Raw genomic sequence first — 26,576 nt, forward strand, 5'->3', positions numbered from 1 at the left:
TCATGTTTCACAACTTTAATAGAATATTCTATCTATTCTGTACAAATTGAAAACACCGTATTAAGTTACAAATGTGTCAGGTAAGGCTGGAGCACTCTACATGCCTGGTCACAGTGTTGATACAGCTGCTATTCAACTGCTGCCAGAGGTCGGCAATGGATGTTGAAACTAGAAACGTGTACCTGAAGTGCCACACAACAACAAAGGTAGTTTTGAAGACTTCAGAGCTTTAAATAAAACAAATCGTGGAATGGAATAATTTCAGTGTTGCAAGTAAGACACCAAAACTTCAGATTTATTGAACTGAATTTTGATAAATTTCCGTGTTCATAGTGAAAGGTCCTTCCATGCTGGACACTAAGCAGTAAGACTACTGGCAATTTTCTGGTTCTTTGGCTGCAACCCACTTCCATCAACAGCAACAGTTTGGCCTTTGCATTTTGATCTTCATCCAGAAGAGTTGTCATTTTGATGCAAGTTTGTTTCTTCTGTCTAGACTACTACATTGAGACCAATTCAAATTATTTGTTTTACAAGTACCCATATTGTATGCAAAAGAGGAAGATTTTCAAGTATATTAAAAACTATTAAAAGCACTAATTCTGTCAAAGTACTTACAAACATGAATAAATAAATAGTAAGATGAACTAAGTCTCAAATATGACACCCCCTTCAATGAAGTAAAATTACTTCAATTCAATTGGTTTTACTGAGATAATAAATATGACATTTAAAGCTGCTCAAGCACTAGTTCAATTTGTAGGTTGCAAGAAACATTAAAAAAAAAAGGGGGAAGGAACTAGCAAAAAGTCATATTGCTCTATCTGTTTCAGCTACCATACATGTAATCCATTTACTTTAGCTTCTCAGCACATTGCTATTCCACAATTTTTAATGTTTAACAAGAAAATGGATAATCCTCGCTTGGTAGTCTGGACTATTCCCCTATGCATAGGGCAAAAGGCTCTAAAGGCCTATTGACATACTTAGCTACAGTGTACCAACGGCTGTAGAGTGTGCTTTATTTAAACCTCTTATTTCCCAAATGCATTGAAGTTGCCACTGTACATGTTAAGCAATAAAGAAAAGTTAGTGAAAATCATGCATTTTAAAACAAATTAATTTTAAGCATTGTTAATAAGATTGTGCTGCAGCGATGGAATATCCTGAACTGCAGGCCAGGTATCCAAATATTTGTTACAAGTTGTTCAAGTATCACTTCCAAGTGGTACTTCCTTATTACTGTTGTTTGCATTCAGCAGGTTGGCTGAAATCTTTCTGTATAAAGGAAAAAAAAAAACAGTTAAAAATAAAAATGGCATATAAGAAAAACAAATAAAAGACACTGGCTATGCAGTTTTGAATTAGCCAGAGGTATCATGAGCATGTACAAAAAAAGCTACATGTAAAGTCAAGCTATATCATAAAGGTCTGAACAGCAGTCACCATATTTATTGGGTGCCCCCCACACCCCCCCCAACTGCTTGGTACCCCATAATAATTTTAATCTACACTTGCATTCTTTACGCTCCATCCAGTAGGCCAAGGCTCAAACAAACCAGAAAGCGAACCACCTTCTACTCTCCCCAACCAGAGGTTCGATTTGACTTTCAGTTCCTATTAAAGCAATTTAACAATAAACTGCCACCTCCTCACTAACTCTGAGGAGGGAGGAAGGCAGGCTGCTTATTCTGCAGCACGTTTGAGTTTTTCCTTAGAAGCATTGCCCTTTCTGCTAAGGTGATAAAAATGTAATTAATGTGTTGATTTCTTCTAGGTTCTGCATCACCAGCAGGTAACTATTCAGCAGTTTAACACTGGGCAAGAAGTCCACATGTTAATCTGAATATGTAAAAGTAGAAACGCCTTCATTAGGTAGTAAAACAACTTCCCCTTTGGCAAAAGGAAGTGTATTTGGGAAGGAGAACAAGCACTCAAACAGCCAAGAACTTCAGGTTTTACACTGCACCTCTTGCTTTTTTGTTGTAAGACAGGATTGTTAGAAAGCAGGAGAATTTATTATCCTGTTTGTTTCTCCCTTTTCCGTTCTTACTATAGTTTATTATAAAGTAATAGCAGCCACAGAAACCTGCTGAATTCTAGTAGAGAAAAATACAGGTATAAACATTACACCTTGAATGTCACTGACTGCAAAATAAGATGTTTCTTAGTAACTATCCTAAAGAAAATGTAAAAGAAGCAAACGTGCAAGAGTTCATTTATTAGCTTGTGACCACTTGATGTAGAAGACAACTTAAACATTTTGCCTGTGGTGAGGAAGAACAGGTGCAGCTAAGATTCCTTATCATAAGTTTTGCCCTTCATAATTTGCACTAAAGCCAGACTGTTTTTCTCTTCCTCACCTAAAATGCTTTAGGGTTAGAGCGGTCATTATCACTCCCACTGGAAGTCTGGATTAAAGTCTCTTCTGCACAGATATGCCAAAGACCTTTCAGACTTCTTCCTTGTGGTTTTCCTCCCCCAGCACATCTGCCTAACTTCACCGTTTTACTCTCTCATCTGCCTAGGGTTCCAAATAACACTGATGTGAACTCATTTTCACTGATCTGGGACTAAATACAGCACCAATTCACTCTTAAAGAGAGGGATATGTTTACATAGAACACAAAATTCTCTCTCTCTCAAAAAACAAGAAAATCTGACTGCCACTGGTAATACATTGCATGCTATTCCCTTTCGTTTAGAGGCAGGCAAAAAAGGGCAATATTTTTAACAAAAAGCTTTTTAAAAGTATCTATTTTTCCTTTTAACTGCTTTGTATTTGAACATGGCCAGAGTAATGCACAGCATCACTTTCCCCTCCCTCATGCATTCTGGCTAAGAGCCATAACCAAGTAACAAACCCATTATTTAGAAAGTACTTAAAAATCTTTCCATCTCACTCCTTCCTTTCTAGTCACCTGCTATATTTATACCAGACAGACTTAGGCTGACTACTGCAACCATTTCAGCTAAATTTTAATGATCAACCAAAACCCTTGTTATATGTTCCAATAAACTTCATTATCTTTTCTTTATACTTGTCTTTATTTCCATAAACATTTAAATCATTACTGCATATAAATCTTTATTCTGCAAAAAACTGAGTCACAGACATTACAACGTTCCTTCTTAAGGACCTTTCAGTGTTTATTACTGCTCTAAGGCACATTAAAAAAAAAAAAAAACATTTTAAGGGTTTCTTGGATATGAGTCAGCTGATGGAGAATTTCGAGAGAAATACTGCTAGTTTATGCTATTTTTAGCTTACAGTTGAGGACCTATCTATCTTGGCTATATATATGAAACGTTTAAACAGGGCATAAGTAACAAGGCAGTATCTCAGATCCAGATGCCAACATAATCAATTTTCTTCCAGCATTTCAATAGCACAGCACTGCTCTTGCTAAGCAAGTCAGCACGTGAGTTCCATATTGCCTTCAGTTATGTGTCAGCCTCACATACAACATCTTTTAGTCTAATCCCAAGATGACAACAGCACAGGTAGATGACTGCCATTTTCTTCCAGTTACAGCTGCCCCACAAGGCACACGCACGTTGAAATTGTATCTTTGGCCTCTAATGGCTCCTGTAAGATCAGGGACCAGACCCCAAGCTGCGAGTGTGATCAAGATACTATATCTATACTCCCTCAGACAAGGCTATTAAGTTTGAGTCTGCTCTTCCCACGATGCCCTGATTGTTGGTGACATTTGGTCAGCCAACTACTACAAATCCATTTATTGGCCTTAGACAGACCCTGTGCTATTTATCTCCCCATTCTAGCAAGATTTCCATTCACGCTGTATTTCCCTAAACTAACTTCCCAAGATATCTTAGAAATGGTGGTGACATACATTGGCCAGGCAATTAAAGACCAAACAGAGAGACTAACTGGTGAAGACTAGGCGGAATTGCCCCTTATTTTTAAATAAGTTTAGCAGCTAACACGTGTACTGAAGTTCACTACCAGCACTACAGAGACAAGTAAGAATTCCTGACATAAAGAGATTGTCTTTAGTAGTCATGAGCAATGACTAAAACTCATGTAAAAATAAAAAAGCCCTACAACTTTTAATTTCTTTAAAGTATTTCATAATAATTACTTATTTTGTTCAAGGAGTTTAAACTACTCTGGGCCTTTGATTTCAGTTTGAGAGACTGTTTCAATTGAGATATACAAGCTAAATAAGTGAGACTCCCACCTGTTTTTTCTCTTTTTGCTAACAAGCATCAATATAAAGCTTTTTTGTCACTGCCTTTTATTTATTGCATCACTTGCTCAGAATTAAAAAAAACCACAAAACTCCTGCTGCAATGGACATGAACATTCTTCTTCTGGCATTTAATTAGCCAGGAGAACAATGCAAGAAACAAGCTAATTAGCTTACGTACAGACCACTTGCACAGACATCAGCAATTACATCAACTAAACTGCATCAGCTGCTTACAGATATAGAGGACATGCATCAAATTTAAAGCAGGAACTTCACCTAAAATTTGCAGGATCATAGGGCTAAAATGGAGAAAAGCAGGTCTGAAGTAACATTTCCTTCATTACTTTCATACACACAGCCCACTGCTTCTACCCATCCAATTAATCTGGTGCCCTAGAGGATGGGGGCGTAAGTCTAAAGTATCCATGCCATTTATCTTAGCAATTTAATCCTTTCAAACCAGATCTTTTTCACATAAAATTACTGCTGAAAAAGGCATTGAATTTTTAGGCATCTTTAATGTTTAACCAAATTATGCAGGACACATACCTGTATGATTCAAGGAGCAATCATGCCTTTACCTCCTTACTTTTACAAGACACTTTTTGGGAAGCTACTCATCCACTAAAGTAGCTGTGTAGGCACAGGCAGCCCACCAAGATCTCATCTGACTCCCAAACACACTTTGCTGGCAACAGTGGGATCAATGCGGGCAGTAGGCACTAAAGCTGATGTCCTTTCCAGCAGAGGAAGAAGAAAGCCTTTCAAATATTTCAAAAGTCCTACCATGAAATAGTCCAGTTAGGGGTCCTAAAGCTAAACCTTATCTTTGTTCATTTTCTTATCTATGTTACTGAATAAGAAAGGATATCAAATATATGGATGGGAAGTAAACTCAGAGCTCATTGAAGCTAAGCAAGCGGTCTGAACTGCCTCCTCCATAACTGGACAGAATGCTTCAAAGGTTGTGAAAATGAGTTTGCTGCTAACAGGACCTTCTGCCACTGATATTTAAAAAGACTGACTAAGCATCTTGAAGCACCTGCAGTCTCTCCCCACAGCAGCTTTAGTTCACAATTCAAAATAGCATTCTATATTACCTCGTCAGCCACTTCTCTATTCAAGCTTAGCATCAGTGATGTGAAATAAACACAGCTAAAGAAACAGGGCATGCAAGCACATAGAAAAAAATATACTAGAGGAAACAATCTACATTATCTGTTCTTGTAGCATCTTCTGAAGCTACTTCCAATCATCTGCTCAGTCTTCCAAAGCCACAACTTATAAGTGCTTTGTGTAAGAGATGAAAATGACCTGGTTCTAACTGCAACTCAAATGTACTTAAAACTGATAGAAGTGAGAGGAAGGAAGGAAGGAGGAAAAGCTAACAAAGCAGGAAGTGTTGACATTTATGTAGCAAATGTAGTACAACAATAAAGGAGGAGGTAATATGGAAATGACTGAAGAGGAGAAATTGGATTTGAAAGCAAAACAGACCAAAGAACAATTGTTTTTTGTGTACATAAAGAGAAAAACTATTCTAGATACAAGAAAAGCAGGGGAGGTACTGAAAGGCAAAGAAGGGCAAGCAATAGGGAGAAACTGGAACAGAAAACAGGATGGACAGGAGGAGGAATGGAAAACAGGATCGGGGTATGAGTTAAAAGACAAAAAACAGAAGTCCAAGTTGAATTGAAAACTGAAGCCAGTGGCTGACAATTTTTGATTGCAAGAAGGGAAGACAGCTGTGTAACAGATTGCAGCAGGACGACATATAAGGTGTTGCGACAAATGGATGTTCTACTACTGTAGGTGAACAAACAGTGCAAATATGTTGAGGAAGGGTGGCTGGCTTCTCAAAGCATATCACATTGGAAATAAAATTTAAAAAAACACCAAAACACAGCTCAATTTTGTAGTTTAACAAAGGCGAAGAAGAGCATTATCTATGCAGAGAGGGAATGAGTTGGAAAGACTACAGCTTCTCCTAAGTAACCAAAGCAAAAAAAAAAAAGATACAAGGGGGAAAAAGTATGGAGCCTGTTGCAGGCATTGTTCTCTATGAGGCGTGGGATGAAAGGTGGAAGATGACTATACAATAGAAGGAATTCTTTTTTTTCCTCCTTTTAAATCTGTTCAGAATCATGAGAGCTCAAGAAAAGGCCTCTAAGAGTGACAGACTGCCTTTGTCAGGCAGCATAAATAAGAATAATGTTGGGAAAGACATATTAAGTAAGCTGATGACTTATAAGAGTTCAAGAAGAGCAGAGGAGATATTTAAGAAATAATTTGCAAGTACACTAGAAACAGTAAAGAGACACAACATCATACCAGGAACAAGGGAAAAATAAAGTCTGACGAGTCTCAGTATCTTTTATCATGTGTATATAAAATACAGTTTGACTGCTACAAAGGCAAAGCAGATGTTGTGCTAGGAATGCAGAGAGGTCATTCTGAAAAATCTAACTTAATGATATGATTTAAAGGCATGCATCTCTATACACATTTCTTTATTTTTTTACTAATAAAACCTATACTCTGAAGTCACCATTCCCCCATTTCTTTTCCCCATACAAGGAAAAAAAACAAAAAAAAACAAAACAGAAAACCCTAGAAAAAAAAACACATTGCATGACTACAAATGGGACTCTTGGAAGTTAGGTATGAATGGAATTCCACCTTACCTAGAAATGTATGAATGATAAACAGACTTAAATTATACCTAAATGGGAAAAAATTGAAAGGAACTGTCAGCATGAATGAAAAGCGAAATGTACAAAATAATACAGGAGGCAACAACTATAACCTTCCAAGATACCTTAAGCTTTTATTCTACAGAATACCAAATCCTTTAAAAGGATGTTTGATACTTAGCACAAATATACTTCAACTCAGAACTAACATTTTCTCAGCTGTCCCACTTCTTCCCATTACAGGTACACCACTGCTTTTTGATCCTGCAGAAGAGTCAGAATACTCATTTCTGCCACTCTAAACCGGTTTGATCAACCTTTCCACAAGACAGACTTTTAGTATACAGTATTTCTCATTAAAGAAAAACAAGCTCAATTCTTGATATGGTGACAAAAAGCATTTACTAGTGATATGATGATGTATATAAAACTCTACCTCACAAGAGTGACAAGTTAAGCTGCTGTTAAGACTTTCATCCAAAGATCAAGCAGTTTTACATGCCTTTCACTTCTTTATCTGTGCCTTCATAAAAAATTAAAAGCTGATGTTTTAAGAACCAAATGAACACATCTGTCATCACTGTTCCAGCTTCACTAAATGTAAGCATTAACTTTACCTTGACTGAAGCACTGAAAAATACCTATCAGAAGGAGAACTAACCCTTAAGGTTGCATTTTAAACCAGGTCTCGTAAAGTTTAAAATTCAAAGTTGGGGACTAACTTTTTTTGATTTCTAGCTGAGTACAGACACGTGGAGCCTAACCTGCAGCCATCAGGACACCCAAAAAGAACAATTCTAAAGAAAAGAATATAACCAAGCTAGTTGAGACTTGTCAGACTAATTCTAAGTTGAAGTCCAGCCACAGAATAATTGAAGTAAGACCTTTCTAAAGAAAAAATATACATCATTATTATACAGAGATAACATTGAGGAGTAAAGGCACACAGTTCAGAATTTATCTTTTTCTTGGTGCAGGTTGGAAAACAAAACCTATATATTTTCAATTTATCGAAACATTAACTTTCCTTTAAGAGCAATTTGAGTGCTGAAGATTAAAACACTGCAGTCAGAAGCTAGGGTGGGGTTTGCTTTTTAATGTTTTATTAATCTTTTCACAAACTACTACAGCCTTAGTTACATTGCTTATGATTATAGTCTGTGTTATGACTAAGCACACAAAAATCCTTACCTTAGGATCACTCTCTGCGTCTTCCTCTTCTTCTCCCTCCTCTTCCCCCTCCAACTCCTATGACAAAATAGAGATAAACTAACAGAAATTAAAACAGGTTAAAAGTGCAACTTTTTGTAATGGAGAAAAAGCAAAATAGCAGATGATATTACCACTGTGTTTCAGATGTCAACATTAAAACTACTTGGGCTGACTTAAAAGAATTCAGCATCTTCAAAATCTTAAAGCAAAATCTTTAAAAGAAGATTTAAAGCATAGATTTAAAAGATTCAGCATGGCTTAAGGCAACCTTCCTACATAAGCTGCTGCAGTCTCCCAGCATTTTAACTTCTACCTGACATATTATTTGGAATTTTACAGTTCTTATAGTAAGTATATAGGTCTAAATTTGTTCTTTGTTTTGACCTCCTTCCAAAGAGCCTCTGCTTATTTGGATTACTGTGGACAGGCTACATATTCCTGCACAGGGTTTTGCAGCATTTTCACACTGTTGTACACATGCCTACATCCAAGTAGTTAAATCTGGCATGGGAAACAGATTAAAAATACACATATACTTCTATCAAGACCCAGCTTAAAACATAAAAATAAAAATGTTTAGTCACTCAACAGCCTAAGCCCAGAAGTCTGTATTGCAACTTGCAAACACAGAAAGAGACTGCGTGAAGTCTGCCAGCTCATATCAGACCACCAGCTTGCTAACTTCTGATGTATTCTACTATGGTGAACTTGATGACAGTCAGGTATGTACCTTTAAACAGTTGGCAAGAACACCACAGTAAAAGCAGTAAAATAAAAATACAATTATCTGTAAACAATATTAGTTCATTTGAGTGTGGTATCATTTAGTGGTTTTGTGTAAAGTCTTTCACAGTGCGTTTGTACTCATACAAAAACTACTGTAAACAGACCAGAGCTCTTGGTATACTAGAAATTCCAGCCTGAATTAAGCCTTTATCCTGAAGGCTCAGTCTTCAAGCTTATGACAACAAAAAGCTGACACCTGAATTCCACCACTGCTTAAGTAACATATTTAAAAATAAGACTGAAGGTTCTTATTATGTAGTACTCAAGAAAAAAGCTCATCTTTAATTTTTGACTCATGTTAGAAAGCAGCTTTCAAAATACTAGGGGGAAAAAAAAAAAAAAAAAGGATAAATGTTCTTGCAGAAAGAACTTTTGTGAAGAGGAAAAACCAGCCTCAGGTTTTCTAAGTCAGTAATGCTAAACTCTTGGGAAAAAGCATCATACACAAGAGCATTTATGAATATTTTGGAGCAGAACTATTTTCTGCTCCATATAGGGCTATTTCTAGAACTGCAACACAGTAGGTAATTAGTTATCTATAAAAGATACAGTATGCATCTCACCTCCTCTTCACCTTCTTCACCTTCTTCAAACTGAAAAACAAACCCAAGGTTTTATTAGGTCTGCTAATATTTGCATAACATCCTCTGCAGTAATAGGTCTAGCATATTCAAACACAGCAACTGAAAATAAGCCCCTTCCAGACTAAAGATTAACAACTCATAGCAAGTTGAATGATTATTTCCTGTTCCTAAGTAACAGAAACCTATTCAGGTTTTTTGTTATTTTTAATGTAGTTAATACTACACAGTAGTCTCATCAGAAGAGAAGAGTGTTTCTATCTACATGGTGATTAATAAACAAAATGCTGATAGCATACATACGTTATCATCATCCTCTATAGCTTCCCCAGTGAAATAAAGCACAGCACGAGGGACTATCCTTTCACGGAAGAAGTGTCCAATTTCAAAATCTGCTGCTAAAGTAAACTCTGAATCTTCATCCTGTAAAGGAAGTCAGTTTGATTCTTCTAAAAATGTGATGTGCTACAGAGACGCGAACAAAAGTATTTCGAAGTTACAGGTTTGAGAACCATCACACTGTCATCAACATCAACCTTCAGATCACATGTATTTTCAGTATACTTAACTTTGCAACAATAAAAGAAATATTGCAAGTCTAAATGCAGATTTGCAAAACTGAGATTTATTCTAGAAGTTTCCTACTTTCTACATACAGGCTAATGGCCTGCTGAAACACCTTCTATTAAAAAAGCTTTTTTAATATATGGAGACTTTGCTGGTTCTGGCACCTGATGGTAAAGACTTGTTCAGAATGCTTCAGACTGATTTTGTTTAAAAATCAGATACCAGCCATGCAGTACTAGACAAAATAATGACCATTATATTTGTATTAGATAACCAAGACACATAACAGCAAAAGGTCAATGGATTACTTGGAGAAGTCAATGGTGTATTTCAGTTTATCAAGATGAAGCTCAGCTGTGGCAAGAGCAAAAATAATGATAAAAACCCACAGTACTTAGTAAAAGAACCCAAATAGTCACAATAGAGATGTTTAGCCACAAAGATAAGGCAAAGAGCAATCGTGCAATTTCAGAAATGTAAACTTACCAATGACTCTCCATCACCAGACACTGCATAAAGAAAAGATAGTAAATTTAAGTAAAGTGTGCATAGCCTAGCCCACCTCCATATTCAAGACAACAAAATACAGCATAAATAAAGACCTTCCCATACTAGAGAACACTGGGGTTATGAAGTCTTCAGAAGCTAACTATTAAACCTTTAAAGACAATTCAGATTCACCCTAAATTAAACCCACAGAAATCGCACTTACTACAGCACATAAAATTCTTGCAAGTGCACCAAAGCTGCCATTCTGATGTCAAAAGATTTTTGCACAGGAAATACTTTTTCTACAAAGATGGGTTCAGAAGGCATGCAGATCACATTTCTCCCATCAAAGAGCAACACATTTCGTTTCTCTATTAACGCTGTAATTGCAGTAACTTCATTTTGCTAGAGAACTATGAAAACGATCCTCTCCTCAGACACAGATGCTAACAAGCAGATTAACATTTTGTCATGAATTTGCAATGCATTGTTAAGAGGAGGCCTGGTACTGTAACCAGTAAGGAACAGGGTGGGATTTTTTTGGTTAGTTAAACCAAAAACCAAACACCACATCACCAAAAACACCACCACCACCAAAACACCCAACCAAAACCAGATTTCCCTCTGCTACTCAGGTGCCATGGTACTGTGGCACGGTACTATGATCCTACTGTGAAAGTGATAATTTGGCTCAGTCTGTTCTCAAGTTGAAAACACAAGTATCAACAGGCAGCAGATGTCATAGTGTTCTCTTTCTTATACAGCTACCTCCAGGGTATGTCCTTTAAGTATTTAAAGAAACCTGATATAGAACCATCACAAGGCAAACAAATCCCCGTTCCCTTCTGAAAGCAGCAACTACTTGTAACAAAAAAAAAAAAAAGCTGTTTAAGTTAAAGGACATTTCTGTACCAAACAAGCTCCAACTTCAGAAATATTTATCACTTGTTTCTTAACCCCGTGTACACAGAAATTTGCAGTGGTATCTAGAATGGACAGGTAGTACATAATAGCTCATGACTGAATCAAAAAATAAGGTCCATTTTGTTCAGTAGATCTCTGAAGTCTGCAAAGTAAACTGCTTCTTCCATCCATGTTTGGAAAAAAAAAGAAAAGAGTACAACGGTAGATGTATCAAGAGAAAATAATGTTTCTGGAATCTATATAAATTTTTTAAATATGTGAGTACACATTTACCATTAGATAACTAGGAAAATTAGGAATTTTATGGAGCATTAAGAAACACCAAATAGTGAGACACGACACCACAGGAAGGTCCATCACTTAACACAAAGGTTTAAATGAAACCAACATGCTATAACTTGATCAGCACTGTAAGAGAATTCTTTTGCATGTTAAAAATCTCTAAGTGATGCATGGAGCCATCCTGTGGTGAAACAAGTCAACTTCTTTAGGAGATTCTACATGAGATTCTTTCCATACTATGAATCCTGTTTACACAGCACACCTAAAGGCCAAATTCTACAGAATAACATCAGAATGAAATGATTTGTTTGGATGGGCTGCAGTTTCCTATCTTCCTCTAAGAAGAAAGTACACAGTGTAGTAGCATAAATAGTTTATAGGTTTAAGCTGTATAAATACAACTACAGATAAATAAAGCTCAACACATTAAGAATCCTAAATTCTTGATTTCCAAGCTTACCCTTTATTGGGCTGAAGAAGTTAAAAAAAGAATCATTAGGTACTTGTTTAGTAATTGTCCGAACTGTGCCTCGACCCTTGTGTTTCTGTTTTTTCTTGATTGTTTTAACTGTAACATTTTTTCCTTTCTTCCAGTCAATAGTACACCTAGAGACAACATGTGGGAAACGGCATTTTAACAACAGACATCAATGAAAATAAGGAATTGAGCATTAGAACAACAAACATCAGGGCAAAGATGGCTTATCATTCTCTACAGCTAGTTTTACTCACACTGGCAACTTAATCTACTTGACAAGACGTCAGAGTTATCATAGTGCTAGAGACTATGTATATGTTGGACATATCAAGTATTACCCTAAATGAAAAAACTAAATACTTTGTCTTCTCAGAGTAATCACTCCCTCCACCCATATTTTAATACCCCTTTGCCCCAACTCCTACAGTTTTGTAACTGAGGGCATGATTAAGCTATTTCGAAAAAATCTCAACAGTTGAGAATTATTCTTCCAACAGTCAGACCACTAGAAAACAATACGTTATGTCCTCTCACTACAGGTCAAGGCAGTATCTGGTTACCCTAAAAATAAATGCACAAGGAGTAGCCAGGGAGAGGCACGTTTTAGCTGCCCAAAGAACAGTGCTAAGACTGACTTGGCAGTCAAGTACAGCAAGTTAGAAAGAGCTTACTTTTTAGTTTCTTCTGCCGCTGTGCAAACTGACACTTTCATTTCACTTAAGAGTCTCTTTCCATCACCTATAGTTTTACCCAAAACTGCACACAGCAAAGACTGAGTAGTAAACACAGCTAGCTCTCTTACAATGGAAATAATGGTGTCACAGTAACACTTAAGTGCCTCAAAGCATCTTCTCCTACAGATAAATGGTCGAAGTCAACAGTTTTATAGTTAACCTGTACAAAGTCACAGAAAAGTGTTTTCCTGCCCTACTTACTCCAGGATCTAACACCTTCACGAGGAAACACATACTGAAACCAAAGTTTTGACATAACAGCAATTTTAGTAAGAGATTCCTCCTCTGTAAGATGTAAACAGAAAACATTTTGCTGGTATTAACTGGAGTTTTCTTCAAAATGGACTAACCTTTTACTTAGGCACAACTTTCGCTGAACGTGCAACTAGACATTTTGCCTCACTGCGGGTAAATACTCTATTCAAAAGCTAACGTGTAGCACTGAAAGCCAAAAGGGTCTGAGGTTGTCAGACTACCTTCAAGAAAGCCAGTATTTGATATTCCTTAAGCATTAATAAAGAAAAACCAAACCAAAACAAAAAACCCTCACAAAATAACACAAAACCAAACCACAACCAAAAAAACCCCCACCAGCCCTCCCAGCAAAACCCAAAACCCCATCCTTGAAGGGGAGGGAAAGGAAAAAAAAAAAAAACAAACCAAACACACACCACACCAAGGAAGTGAACTAAAACAAGGTACAGTAAGATGCTCTGGTGTGGCACTGAACATCGGCTATAGAGCAGAGATCACTAATGGGAAGAGAATAGGTTAGATTAGACAGAACCCTCTTTTACCCAAAGAAAAAAGTCCATAACGGTGCCCAACTCACTAGACTTCCAGAACAGAGATGAGAATCCACCATCCCACAGTCTGTTTCTGAACACATTTTGCCAGAAAGACTGGTGCACTCTGAGTTCAATTGGAAGTACACAGCCACAACTGCCAGAACCAAACTGCATGGCCAGTATGTTCCAGCCTCAAAACAGGCTGAAAGAACAGATCATACATATGACCAATTCCTGCCAGATTCACAAGTTCTGCTGGAATAAAAATTGCTGAGGGGATAAACAAGAGTCCAAGAGAGCCAAAGGCTATTTAATCAGACTATGAGGGTGTATGAAATGTAATGACTAAAATGAATTTACCCAATTATCTTGAAATAAAAGGCTTGGTACCCCAGTAACAATCTATTAAATTTGGAAGGTGTAAGATTTAAAATACACACTACATTAAAACATATATATGTATCTGTTACTTCTGCATGCTTAAGACTAAGATCATCATCATCCCTGCAAGCATTCCCAGTCTTTAAGTCAGCAAAAGCTTTATTTTATCTTTATTAATCGTTGTCACAGTAAGAGAAAACAGCATCTGGAAAATAGGGACTATTATTTCACAAGGTTTTATGAATGTCAAGTTTTCCTTACCCCTCACAATCAACTATTTCAGGTCCTTCAAATGAAAAGGGATCTGTCTTGTCCGGCTCTGACTTCATCTTGTATGTTTTCGTCAGGACTGAATTAGAAAAGTAGTCATTGGGCCCAAAGTGGAACTCTAATGAGAAAGACTGGAAGAAAGTTCCATTATAGTTTTATGTTACCACTAATTTTTATCTTTGAAATAGTCCATCAGTAGAATGACCTTAAATCAAACTCTGAATACAGGAAAAAAAGGTAAGAAGTTGATTGCAAACATATCTTTCAAACTACAGCAGAAACAGGAAATGAAGATTGTTCAATTCTGAATGCACAAGAAGCTAGAACAACCTTGGCTAATTTTAACATTCAAATTATAATCAGGTAATCTACTACATTTCATTCACTTTACAAATAGAACAGCTGTCTTGAAAGCAACCACAGAAATAAGTACTTTTCTCAAAGTCTTGGTTTAATTTTCTGTAGAAGCCTAGTCATCATCTCTGTTTTAACAGGATACAGCCTGAAGCAGGTGTTTCTGCTTATGTTTGAGTTCATCCCTCCTCTGGCACCTGAAAATTGTTTGCAGAAATCCAATTTCTTACATAGAGAACAAAAGGCTCCAGTTATAGAAAAATCACAGCATACACAATGCATCAATTTTCAAATCTGTAAAGCTTTCAAAAACCAATTGCTGTATATGCTCAATTCGCACTCAGGATCAACCATGAACTATTTAAAAGTAAAACAAAATTCAAACTGCCTTGCAACAAGGGAAATGGGTTTTCAGCAGCATTGCTTTAGTTACTTGAAGGATGAAACAGTCTGCTTAGACAGGTCAGTTCAACAACATAGAAGGGCTGAAAGTCAAAATCCGCAACATCACCATAGCTACTGCACAGCCACAGCATGCATAAGTTACCTTAAATATTTTCTTTATTACCCCAGCAATATGCCGTAAGAGCTAGACCTAATGCACATATAAACCAGATCACATCATTGCCAAAACCACTAGCATTGCAGACCATGTGTTGCATAGCTTATGGACATACTTCCCCAGGCACTCTTCAGACTCAGACCAGAAAACAGTCTGTTATCACTCAAGCCTGTCTCGGCCTCCCCTCTTTTAAACATCCACCATGTGCAGATAAATAACTCTGGGGACAGCAGTCTCTTCAAAGACATTTATCCCTCACTCATCTCCCAAAGGCCCCTTAGTCTTTCCACACCATCTCCTTTCTATGACCACGTGAATCTCCTCGGGTGACAGAAATCTGGAAAGCTAGCGATCAAGGAATGATGCGAACGAGTGGCAACAGCAGCCTTCCCATTCATATGCTCCCAGTTTCAGGAAATAAAGCCAATAGGAACCAGATGTGTACTGGAATATCTGTATTGGCTTCACATAGCCTATTTCAGCTTTACTTCCTTCCATTTTAAAGCAATTCAAGAAAGCCAGTATGGTTTGGAGGTTGTGTTCAGCTAAGGTAAGCATCTCTGTAACTTATCCCCTGAGCATATTTGCCAAACTTAGCTTATCCACTACCAGTGACTAACATTCATATCCAAATAATCCCACAAACTGTCACTGGGGTTATAAACACATAGCCAGTGGCATTACTTAATGTGCAGGATCCCAAGGACTAGCAAGACAAAAGTATCTGCAGAGACTGCATTTCAGTATTTCATTCCATACCTGCTAATTAGGGGACAATAATAAGAGGCTTCAAGTTTCACATACTATTTGAAGAGTCGCGATAACATTTGCAGTAGCCTTTATTTGGATGTCTTTGCTTTTGATATCAGCTTACCTTTGTAGCATGTATTTCTAGATTTCCCCTATAGTACGAGATGTTCTCATGAAGTTCAAAGAAAAAAAAAAAAGAGAACTTCCTTATTTTAAGCTACTTGTTTAAGTCATACCCAGACGTGTCATCCAGGTCTGAATATGCTGGCTAAGGATCCTGATGTCCAAATAGATATACATTATATAAGTAGAAATTATATTTGTACAAACATATGTAAGTTTATTCATATGACTGTAAGTAAATAAAAGCAAATAGTAAGGGAATCACACGCTTCATGCAGATAAAGTTTATAAATACAGGCTAGAGCAAAGAGAACTTTGGAAGCACCATTACTATAGCCAGGGAAATCTATTTTTGGAGGACAGTAACTACAGTTAATCATTTTGGGTCAATGGTCAATCAGAAAATTACTAACTATCACTTATTTATTTTAGTGACAAAACCTAATTCCCAGCAGAATTAGTGTATTAATTACACACCAGTTACATGAGCTTTTTACAGTGCTAAGCTATCACTGCTGCAGCAATTTTCAATAGCCAGAGAATTTCAGACAAGATAGTCACACACAACTGGAAAACAGGTTTCACTCAAGTAGTTAGGAATCCATTCTTTTGTCTCCAAATACAGAAGGGACATGGAATTTGTCAGCCTTCCATTACTGGATTTCATGTAGCACTGCAATGGAACCTATTCACAGAAATATGCTGTCAAGAGGTTACGAACAGTGCGAGACAAGATAAATCCATTGGTGTTTTAAGAGCAGTTCTTCATCTTAAGTTACTGTAAAACAAAACTGAATAAGAACACAAAAATGCTGTAGGCAAAAACAACTATTCCCAAATTATCCAAATGCCACTAAATAGATAAGCTGCAAGATTAAAAAACACCAACTTCTTAGAATGCTTCACTTAGTGCTTAAACAATTCATTTTCTTTATAAAACTCATATTCTCTCCTTCAGCCCTAGCAATATTTAGGAACTTAATTCCCAATTTTTCTCTGTCCATACTACTTCCCTTGCCTATTATCAGCTCAAGTTTTTTCATACTAATAGGAGAAAGTCAACAAGGACTAAAAACTTTGCTTCAGCCGTTTTAACTTTTAAAAGGTACTTTGAGAGAGTCCTCGTGAATCTTCAATGAAACATTTCTTGAACTTATTTTAGATTTTGTCACAAGACTGCAACTCCATAAGACAAAACAAAAAACACTAAACAGAGAAAAAGGCATAAGGACAAAGCTTAAAGAAAGGATCCTTCTCCCTGCCTCACCCTCAAAAGGAGTTCAAGGAACAAGCATAGGCTGCCTGAATTAAATAAGCAACAGAACAACTTCTTTTTGACAGTTATCTGTTTCTGTACACTAAACGTAAACAAGAAAACAATTTCCCAAAAAAAAGGCAAAGTTGTACTTTAAAAATTACTCATTAGGTACACTTTTAAAAGACCACTTAATGTTTTTCCATCATTTTCAATCAGTACAGTACCCATCATCATGGGTTTTGATTAATATTACTAGTGTCATGTATCTTCCTTTGACATAACATTCGAGATAGTAAGTAGCACCCAGAATTTTTTCCACAATTCATTTTCAGGTGAACCAAAATCAGCCATGTAATTTTCTTCCTAAGAGTACCTAGTTTGAAATTTGAGAGAGAAAAATTGAAAACTAGACAGAATTGAACCAGAATTGGAATCTAGAAACTACAATGATGTCAGAGGTATCCATGCTAAGGATGAAAGAGTAAAGGTCAGGAAAGCTGAACATAAATCTTTAACAGGCAAAACATGAAGATATTAGCCTGGAAAGAAACCCCCTCACATATACTGCAGCTGAACAGAATGGAACAAAAGTTTTGAAATGCTGTTCACTTCACTACTACAATCTCTATCAGAAACAACCAGAGAAAACTCACCATAGGCTGTCCGGGTTCAGAAAATTTAACTTTAATATCCTGCAGATGTTTCAAGATTGGTTCATCATATTCCTAAAAAGAAAAAAAAAAAAAAAGAAAGAAATTCCAATTAAGCAGGAAATGTTCAGAAGAACAAAATTCTAACCTAGCTTGCATGTTCAACCTGTTCTTAAGAGACAACCAAACCTTGTAATTATTCAACAATTTCAGCTAAAGTTCAGATTTGGATACAAATTTCTTGATCATAGTTCCAAATACCCCATGCAAAATTCTCAATTGTTAGGTCTCATCTTCAGTAAATGAAGCTGCTACCATCCTAGGCTGCGTGACCATTACTGAAAAGAAAGTAACTTCATTCAGAATATTTACTGCTGGTGAGATTCACAGACAGTTAGGCTTCAGGCAAGTCTTCCTTAACAGCATCAAAAGCAATTAGTATAACTGAGGGCAAAACCACAAAAGCCATTTAACACAAATGCAACAAATCCATAGGTATGATTATAATATCCTTGGAAAAATAATCCTTTACGGACTAAATTAACAAAACTATAGGGGAATAGCTGTTGTAATCAGTGCATAAACTTGCATTTTTGTGCCTACAAAGGTTGTTACAAGACCATTTCATAAACAATCCATATAGCATTTAGCAGTTCAAGTCAGCTGTTCTGCTTGTCCACCACTGGCCTTTCAAGCACCTTCAGGAATAATATTAAGGATTCTGAAGACTCAAAGATTTGGTCTCACACACATTCCACAAGCACTCAGTATTAATTGGAAAAAGTAGCAATTTATTTAACACGTGACAGAACTTATTTTTTTCAGAGGAAAAACTTACTTGTACTAATTCACTTAGCATATCTACATTCCTAAAGATAGTAAACCAGAAGTCTGGAATTCCTTTGACATTTGACTCTTCTCCTTCCGCTTTTTCTTCTATTACCACTACATTTTTCAAGTCTCCCTGTGAAACAAATATAGAAATATTTAAGAAATTAAATCACGACTTCTTAATATATTTAATAAACATAGGTGGATGTACACAACATTCGCCACGTCTGAAGCTGTGTTTAAGGAACATTTAAAATTTACACTGTTTTTTCCTCACTAAGTGAGGTTAAGAGACACAACTAAACATATATACATTTAATTCACATTTACTTTCAACTAATTTGGAATTCTTCTGCACAAAGACTAAGTTGACAGAGTGACAGACTCACTGACTTGACAAAAATAATAAAAACACATTTCTATCTACAAATAGAAAAAAAACATATTTCTGTTTTTCTATCAATCTCATTTTTGCAGTTTCGTGTGCCATTTACAGTGTTTCATTTACAAACTTCAAATTTAACTTTACCCTCTGAAATACTGTTTTAGCTTCTCAATTTTGCACAATACTTGGTAAAGTTGGTTTTCATGGTTAGTTTTCACTATTACATTGTCTTCAATTATTAATCTTTTGTGATACAAGACTGCCTACACATAACTGATGTCAAACGTTACAAAAAAAAAGAAGAATGACTAAGTCACTTCTGCATCCCCCAAAAAACCAGGAAATTTGCAGTCTGAATTAGTTCCATTGCACCGTTCCTTTTACACCACTAGGTAGCAGCAAATATTAAGATCTTCCCAACAGCAGCTGCTTGGGTTATGACTAGCCAAGAATATGAAGCAGCAGTTTACTTGCCATCTAGACTTGTTTCTGATCTTACAGTTGCATGGAACATGGCCCTGTCAATGCTGTATTTACACAAAGCTTAACAAAACTTTCTTGCTTATGCACAGTGCACTGAGTCATGCTAAATCTCATGAGATCAGTAAAAACAAAGAGAACAATTTGCTTTGTATACAGCAGTGTCCAAAGGAAACTGAAGGAAGACCAGCCAAGGAAAAAATGCAAAGAAAAGCTGACAGAATGGCAAACACAGCATTGTAAGTATGTTGCTTCTCCAAGAAAAAGAAACAAGCCATGAATATACACCTCCAAAAATGATGATAGGAGAGTAAAAGGCAGCCTACAGATCTCACTATCACTCCTAAATCTAGTTAGCTCCTACTCAAGAGGACAGTAGTAATCCACTACCCAGCATACATTTTATTAGTTAAATTCCATTTTACAACTAGGTGAAATTGGTGTATCTAATCTGCATTTAAGAAAATGAAAGCTAATTATGTCCCCCAAAATAAAGGGGACAGGCAGACAAACAGCCAGCCTTCTATTATCTTGGGGTATCCTGTAGCACCGGAATGGAACCCATTATCAGAAAGATACTGTTAACAGGTTACGAACAGTGCAAACAAAGGCAGCTTTTCAATTCACTCAAGTTACAAAGTTGAAAAAGGCTAAACCAAAAGTTCAAAAGTTCTCACTGGACATAATATATTCATCACAATAACACATTGCTGATAAAACCTGTATTTCCAGAAGATGAGTCTTTCAATGGAAAACACTGTACAGGAATGAATTCTGAAAATCTGATTTATCTGTAGTTCACTACCCAAGTTGCACTCACAGCTAGTTTTTCTTCTTCCTCATTTTCACTGTGCCATTCTGACTCCGCATCTGTGGGTTCAGCTTCTCCATTAATAAACTCTCTTCTCTGTGTTAGAAAAACCAAGAATGTAATTGAAGATGTAAAAGTAACCATGCAAACAGAACTGACTCAGCTAGAAGGATACAAAGACTATACAGATAGTCTTCCCACCTTATCAAAAAGAGGTTGATAGAGTGCTGCGTATTTTCTCTCTAAATCGTGTACTTCTTCATAGAATTTAGCTTCTATATGGGCACATTTCACCTGGAGCTGTTTCAAGGCATCAATTCTTCTTTTCACTGCTTTTGGTAAACTAAAAAAAAGGTTAAAAGTTAGTTGCCTCAGCATTATTTAACATGCTACTGTGAAATAGGCTGCTTAGAACTAAATGCAATTTTTAAAGAAAAATTTGATATCAAACATGCATATTTCTTCAAAACCCATTTCAAAAAGTTGAAGTAATCCTCTCCTATCCAAGTTGTTCTCAAAGGTGTTATCTTATGTTCCATTCCCTGGGGCCACCACCCTCTCTGTGCAGTTCAGAGATTTGAGATTAATGCCTTTGTTTACACCTAAACTTTGAGACTAGAGCTGTGTGGATTCATCTATGAAAAAATAAGAACTATGCATGCTACAGGGGAAAGTTTTGATTCATGGGTGATCCTCAAAAAAGTAGACACTGCCCATCTGTACTTTAAATCATTAAGCATTTATACATAGTCAGGTAAAAAGAACTTTTTATAATTTTTTTTTTTTTTTTTTTTTTTTTAAGATGTCTACCAGCTATTCCCAGTAAGGAAATAAGCACAAATATCTACTAAAGGCAAAATTTTAAAGTTTAAGTCCACTCTACAGTTAACAAAACTAAGCTTCAAACTAAGGATCTACAAGTCCTGAACTTTCCACTACATCCTGGACAGCAATCCTATAGAAATAATCAGTCAATGCAGCACACACTCTGACAGAAATAGGGTCACAGAAGAAAACAAAGCGGGGCGAGGGAGTTATGTCTAACCAAAATAATAATAGCCAAGGAAAATACTGGACAAAATTTTGTTTGCAGTTTTGTGTGAACTAAAACTTCACTCTTCCTTCCAGAAGTAGGCCACTATGAATCATGATTTAAGTCAACCATTTTTCTTAGTGAATCATTTGTTCTAATTTCCTACATTAATCATACAGTAATAACATTCTATTATGCTTTCAGTCTTTCAAGAATTTTATTATGCCCTGTACTTACGTTTCAATGTAACTTGAAGGAGTAAGTGCCGTGTTGTCAAGACGTTCCTGTAGAGCTGCCAGGACCTGTGGATTTTGCATCACTTGGTCTGCTAGCTTTTCTATAAAGACAGAAACACACTTTTAAAACAAATCTGAATGTATTTATAGCACTTTTGTCATACTGTGTCTTACAGCACTCACAGTAAAAATACTCACTATTTTCCAGATCTCAAATAGCACCACTACAGTAACTAATGACTCAAGCAAAATTACTTCAGGATCAGACTTTAGAAAGATAAAATTGGATAATGATAGGAAATGCACCTTTCTCTTTACAAATATATCAAGTCTTGGCTTTTAGAAGCAAGTGGTACATTGATGACATAAGCAAATTTCCTGTCTTCTCCTTTATGTAAGAAAATGCAGAACAGGAATTTCTGTCGTCCCTCTATACTAGCTTTAGCTCATAAGCCACATACAAATTTGCAAGAGAACCACTGCATTATACTTCTAAGACATTTGTAAAAGTGTATTCCAGTTAGCCTGGCTGCTGAAAAAAACCACCTCACAAAAACCGTGTATTCTAGTATTCTACAACAAAGCAGCATTGCACTATGACGATTTCCTTGAAAAGTACTAATTTTTTACATCAAGATATTTTTACAATCTGTAAGGCTCCTCAGTCATCACAATAGTTCACAGTAGACTATTTTCGCAGGATGTCAGAACTAAAATGCTTCTGGTGAAGAGATAAAAATCCTTACTAAAAACCGCACCAGTGGCCATAGTGGAAAGACATTTGCTTTTAAAATCTTTACATTCCTTCTCACTGCTCTACCCTCCAGACATTAAAAATAAAATTAAAAAACAAACAAAAAACCAATAACTCGCACAGCACAGGCTAACTTGATGAAGTTCTTGTATAGGTGGGTTGGTGTGTTGTTTTTCCACTTGTTTTTGTTGTTTGTTTGGGGGAGGGGGGCTGGTTGTTTTTTCATAATCCAACTTGACTACAAGAATTATTTGATGGCGTCTACCACTTTATATGTGACTTCCAATTGCCTGTGAAAGGCTTTCTTAAAAAATAATTTTTAAGAAGTGATACCTAAAGAACATTCAGCGACCACATACATGAAACATTTCACTGTAACTTACAATTTGAGCATTCAAGTTAATAACAATGGAACCGCAGCTTTTCTGCATGCGGAAGTATTAATTTGAAAAGCATTATTCAGCAGTTATCTGTAGACGTTCCAAATGAAGAATAAAAGCCTCAAGCAGGCATATTATAAAGATGTATTTTCCTACAAACAAGATAGTAACGAACTACATACTGCATACATACAGGACTGCTCATTTTAATAACTACGCTCATAAAGATTACACGTTGTTAAAAGCTAGTCTATACGGGCCTTATTGCAAGTGTCTAGTGTATTATTTCATGCAATAGTGAAGAACCTTAGTCACAACATATGCAAAATTTTTTCACTCTTACAAAAATATAGCCTTCATTTTGCTCTTGGCTACAATAAACAGGGAAAACACCAAAAACTGAACAGTTAGCCTAGAAACCATTGCTTTGCTTTCAATAGTGAACCCATCTGTAGTTTTGACTAGAAAGGTTTTGGAACTGTAGAAAAAGAACCTTCAATACACAAGGCAATAGGCTTATTCCACCTAATGTTACCTACTACCACGTATTTCTTACCTTTTTTGTCACTTGCATTTTTAGCGGCCTCCACAGAATCTGAAGCAGTATCTTCTGTTTTACTAGAAGAATTTAAAATGTAACATATTAAAAACGGCATCACTTTAGAAAAATGCTAACACTTAAAAACACAAGCATTCTGAATTTTCAGTGTTTACTACAGGACAAGTTTTATAAACAAGTATGCCGCTATAAGACACGTATTTTCTCAAAACTTAAGATTAAAAGTTTGGGTATGAAACTAGCTCTCCTAAGATGAGTAGGATGAAAAGGAAAGACAAAAAAAACCACCAAAGCCCCCAAACCAAAACAGAACCCCGCCCAAACCAAAAACCACTGACAGACAAATTAGTCTCATTAAGTGAATGGCTGGCCTTTCATCTGTCCTGGGTCACTCTGGACAGGAAAATGTTATTACTCACAAGTGAAAATACAAGACAGTCTTTTAGTAAGTGATGAAGAAAAACAGGAGAAAGGATGCAGGTAAGAAAGCAAGATAAATGAGATCAAAGCTCCTTGTTTCAAATTTCTATATCAAGCTGTTTTGATTAATAGTAATAACATTTGCTTGTACTCTAAAAAGAGAAGTCCCTGTCCTCTCCATCTCCCTGCTGCAATGGCTCCTCCCATCACACTTCCTGTGCTAGAGAAAAGAGAGGGCCCAGAATGAGTCAACAGCTAGCAAGCATCCTCTGTGTTCCCTGCCAGTTTATAGGTCGCAAAATACAGATTGGGTATTGCTGAAATTAACTTTAACTCAGATACAAAAGGAGAAAATATATCACACATGCAAATGGGTATTATTAGTTACAGTATAGACTGGCTTATCCAGCTTACCCTAGTGCACTGCAAGGCCTGAAAGACCAGCATCACATACATATTTATACCACTTTAACACTGTTATTTGTTCCAAAATTGCTATAAAAACTAGAAAATAAAACAGTGCCTTTTGCATGCTTTAATCTTACAGATCAGAGAAACACTGAGGATCAGTGTTCTCCTCAAGTTTTTAGAACATTTAAATATGAACACTGAAAACTGAATCAAGAGAACACGTCACATTAACCCAAGAACAGAGTAATTCCATATCCAATACACTACAATCTCAGCTTCACCTGTACCAAATGAGCGTTTTGCCCCTGCTGTAAGGAAACACAGTCTAGTTAGACAAAATATCACTATTTTATTCTTATCCAAGTTTGATGATCCATTCTTCATCCGTTAAAAAAAACCAAAACTTTCCCACAGAAGACCAGATATACAGTCAGCTCTAACAACCTTGATTTAATTTCAGAGAAAAGAGTCCAACTTACCTGTTATCTGCCATCTGTGTGCCTGTATCCACCTGCAAGTTGAAATACAGCGTTTAAAAAATACTTTAGTGATAATTTGCTTACCTCAATAGAAGACGAAGACAGAACAGGTCACTGTTTAAAACCTCAATATAAATTAACAGCTGCTGGTTTTGCTAAGAAATTCACCATGCATAACCTCTTGCAGTAAAGTGAACGGCTTCCATAATACCCAATCCATACTGGAACTTGCTCATAGTTTTTAAACTGTCTGCTAGGCGCTTTCATTTAACCCTTTTTAAACTTTTGTTTCTGTTAGGTATTCCAGATGTTAATCAATTTCTACCAGACAATAAGTCTTCAGTCTGAATACAAGTGTCACTGTTTCCTAGACTAGCTCTGTATTCTATTAAAAAAAAAAACCACCCCACAAGTCAGAGAAGATAGAAATATATTCTTTTCTAATTCCTAGACAGTATCAAAGTAAATAATGAATTTTTAATCCCTGCATATACTATATTACTGTGTCCGATCTGAAAACAATGAAAGTTCAAATTGACTACAATAACTTCAGAATTACTTTTTTCTTATGTCACCTGAGCAGAAAAATATGCCTCACTTGTCTGTCTAATCGGGGCTATTTTTGTGAATTGCTGCTTCTGCTGCACTACACTGAATGACAACCCAGAGCTGCTGCTAGACAAACAGAAGCAAAACACTGAAGGCAAGAAAATTATTTACCAAGAGAAGAGTTTTTTTTAAGAGCAACTATGAAGGCAGAATCCTCTAACTAAGGATTTGCCTTGAATTTGTGTATCAGGAGTGAGAAAACAAAGAGGAAACACAGAAGTTAAGTCTTGATCCTAGCAGTGATTGGAACCAAGTTTAGCCCAGCTACCCCAGCCCCCAAGACCTAAATTAGCTCTCCTGACAAACCAGAGGGAGCCAGATTGCCTAACTTATTTTGCTGTTACTTCCTTACTGGGCTGAAACATCCAAGCTTGTACAACTATTTTAGTAATACAGGGTGGGGGGGAGAGGGGGTTCCCCCTACTCTAAATGGCTCATCACAAATACAAGTAATACAAGCTACACACCATAGAGAAGTGTAAGTGATATTTTCCACTATCAAGCTTTCAAAAAAGCAGATGTTAGTCTGCAAGTCAAATTTAGAATTAAAAGTACCTTCCATCATTCATGAGTGTTACGGTTTGAGAAACCCATAACAATTTATTGTCATTTAGAAAATCATTCTATCTCCTGATGACCCCTTCTCACCTGGGAAGAGGAATCAGGGGAAAAACAAGGAAACCCAAGGGTTGAAATATAAACAGATTTAATAGAATAAGATTAGATAATTAACATTAATAGCACTAAAGAACCAATATAGATCCCGATACCAATACAGAATATGCAAAAATTATACTCAGCCAATTCTATCAGTAGGAAGCTGTGCACAGGGGACAGCAAATGTTAGACACTGTGAGCACTACGGCTTTGGGAGGAATGGAAGGCCTCAGGGGTCCAGCACTGTGGCAAGAAGTTCTCTGGACCACCACCATCAAGGGAGAGAGAGAGCACTTCGCAGCAAACTTTCTAATTTATATTGAATGTGACATTCATGGTACTGCCAGCTTGGGTCCTTGCTCAGGTCTTGCTCCTCCTCATCCCTGCACTGGGCAGGCTTGAAAACACCAAGACCTTGAAATCCACACACCG

General features: G+C 36.5%; 1 protein-coding gene across 1 annotated transcript; it reads right to left on the minus strand.

The window, feature by feature from the left end:
- On the minus strand, positions 1-24,908 carry NAP1L4 (nucleosome assembly protein 1-like 4). Its single transcript, XM_009891997.1, has 14 exons — positions 24,879-24,908; positions 23,566-23,627; positions 21,877-21,976; positions 20,808-20,949; positions 20,616-20,702; positions 18,938-19,063; positions 18,103-18,174; positions 14,394-14,533; positions 12,212-12,357; positions 10,543-10,565; positions 9,793-9,912; positions 9,472-9,501; positions 8,102-8,158; positions 1-1,278 (listed from the first exon to the last, which is right to left on the minus strand). Exons 1-14 carry the CDS (start codon positions 24,890-24,892, stop codon positions 1,240-1,242), a joined length of 1,158 nt encoding a protein of 385 aa, XP_009890299.1. The 5' UTR covers positions 24,893-24,908; the 3' UTR covers positions 1-1,239.
- Positions 24,909-26,576: the final 1,668 nt, after the last annotated feature.

This window comes from Charadrius vociferus, unplaced genomic scaffold (genome assembly GCF_000708025.1).
Source record: "Charadrius vociferus isolate BGI_N301 unplaced genomic scaffold, ASM70802v2 scaffold179, whole genome shotgun sequence".
NCBI classification, from domain to species: Eukaryota; Metazoa; Chordata; class Aves; order Charadriiformes; family Charadriidae; genus Charadrius; species Charadrius vociferus.

Bases quoted from the DNA above. Each gene is read 5' to 3' on its own strand.
- NAP1L4 (XM_009891997.1), bottom strand. The intron at 21,977-23,565 runs GTAAGAAATACG...CTGTCTTTATAG, and splicing joins AAATGCAAGTGACAAAAAAG to AAAAGCTAGCAGACCAAGTG. The intron at 18,175-18,937 runs GTAAGTTTTTCC...TTTTCTTTTTAG, and splicing joins TGCTAAGTGAATTAGTACAA to GAATATGATGAACCAATCTT.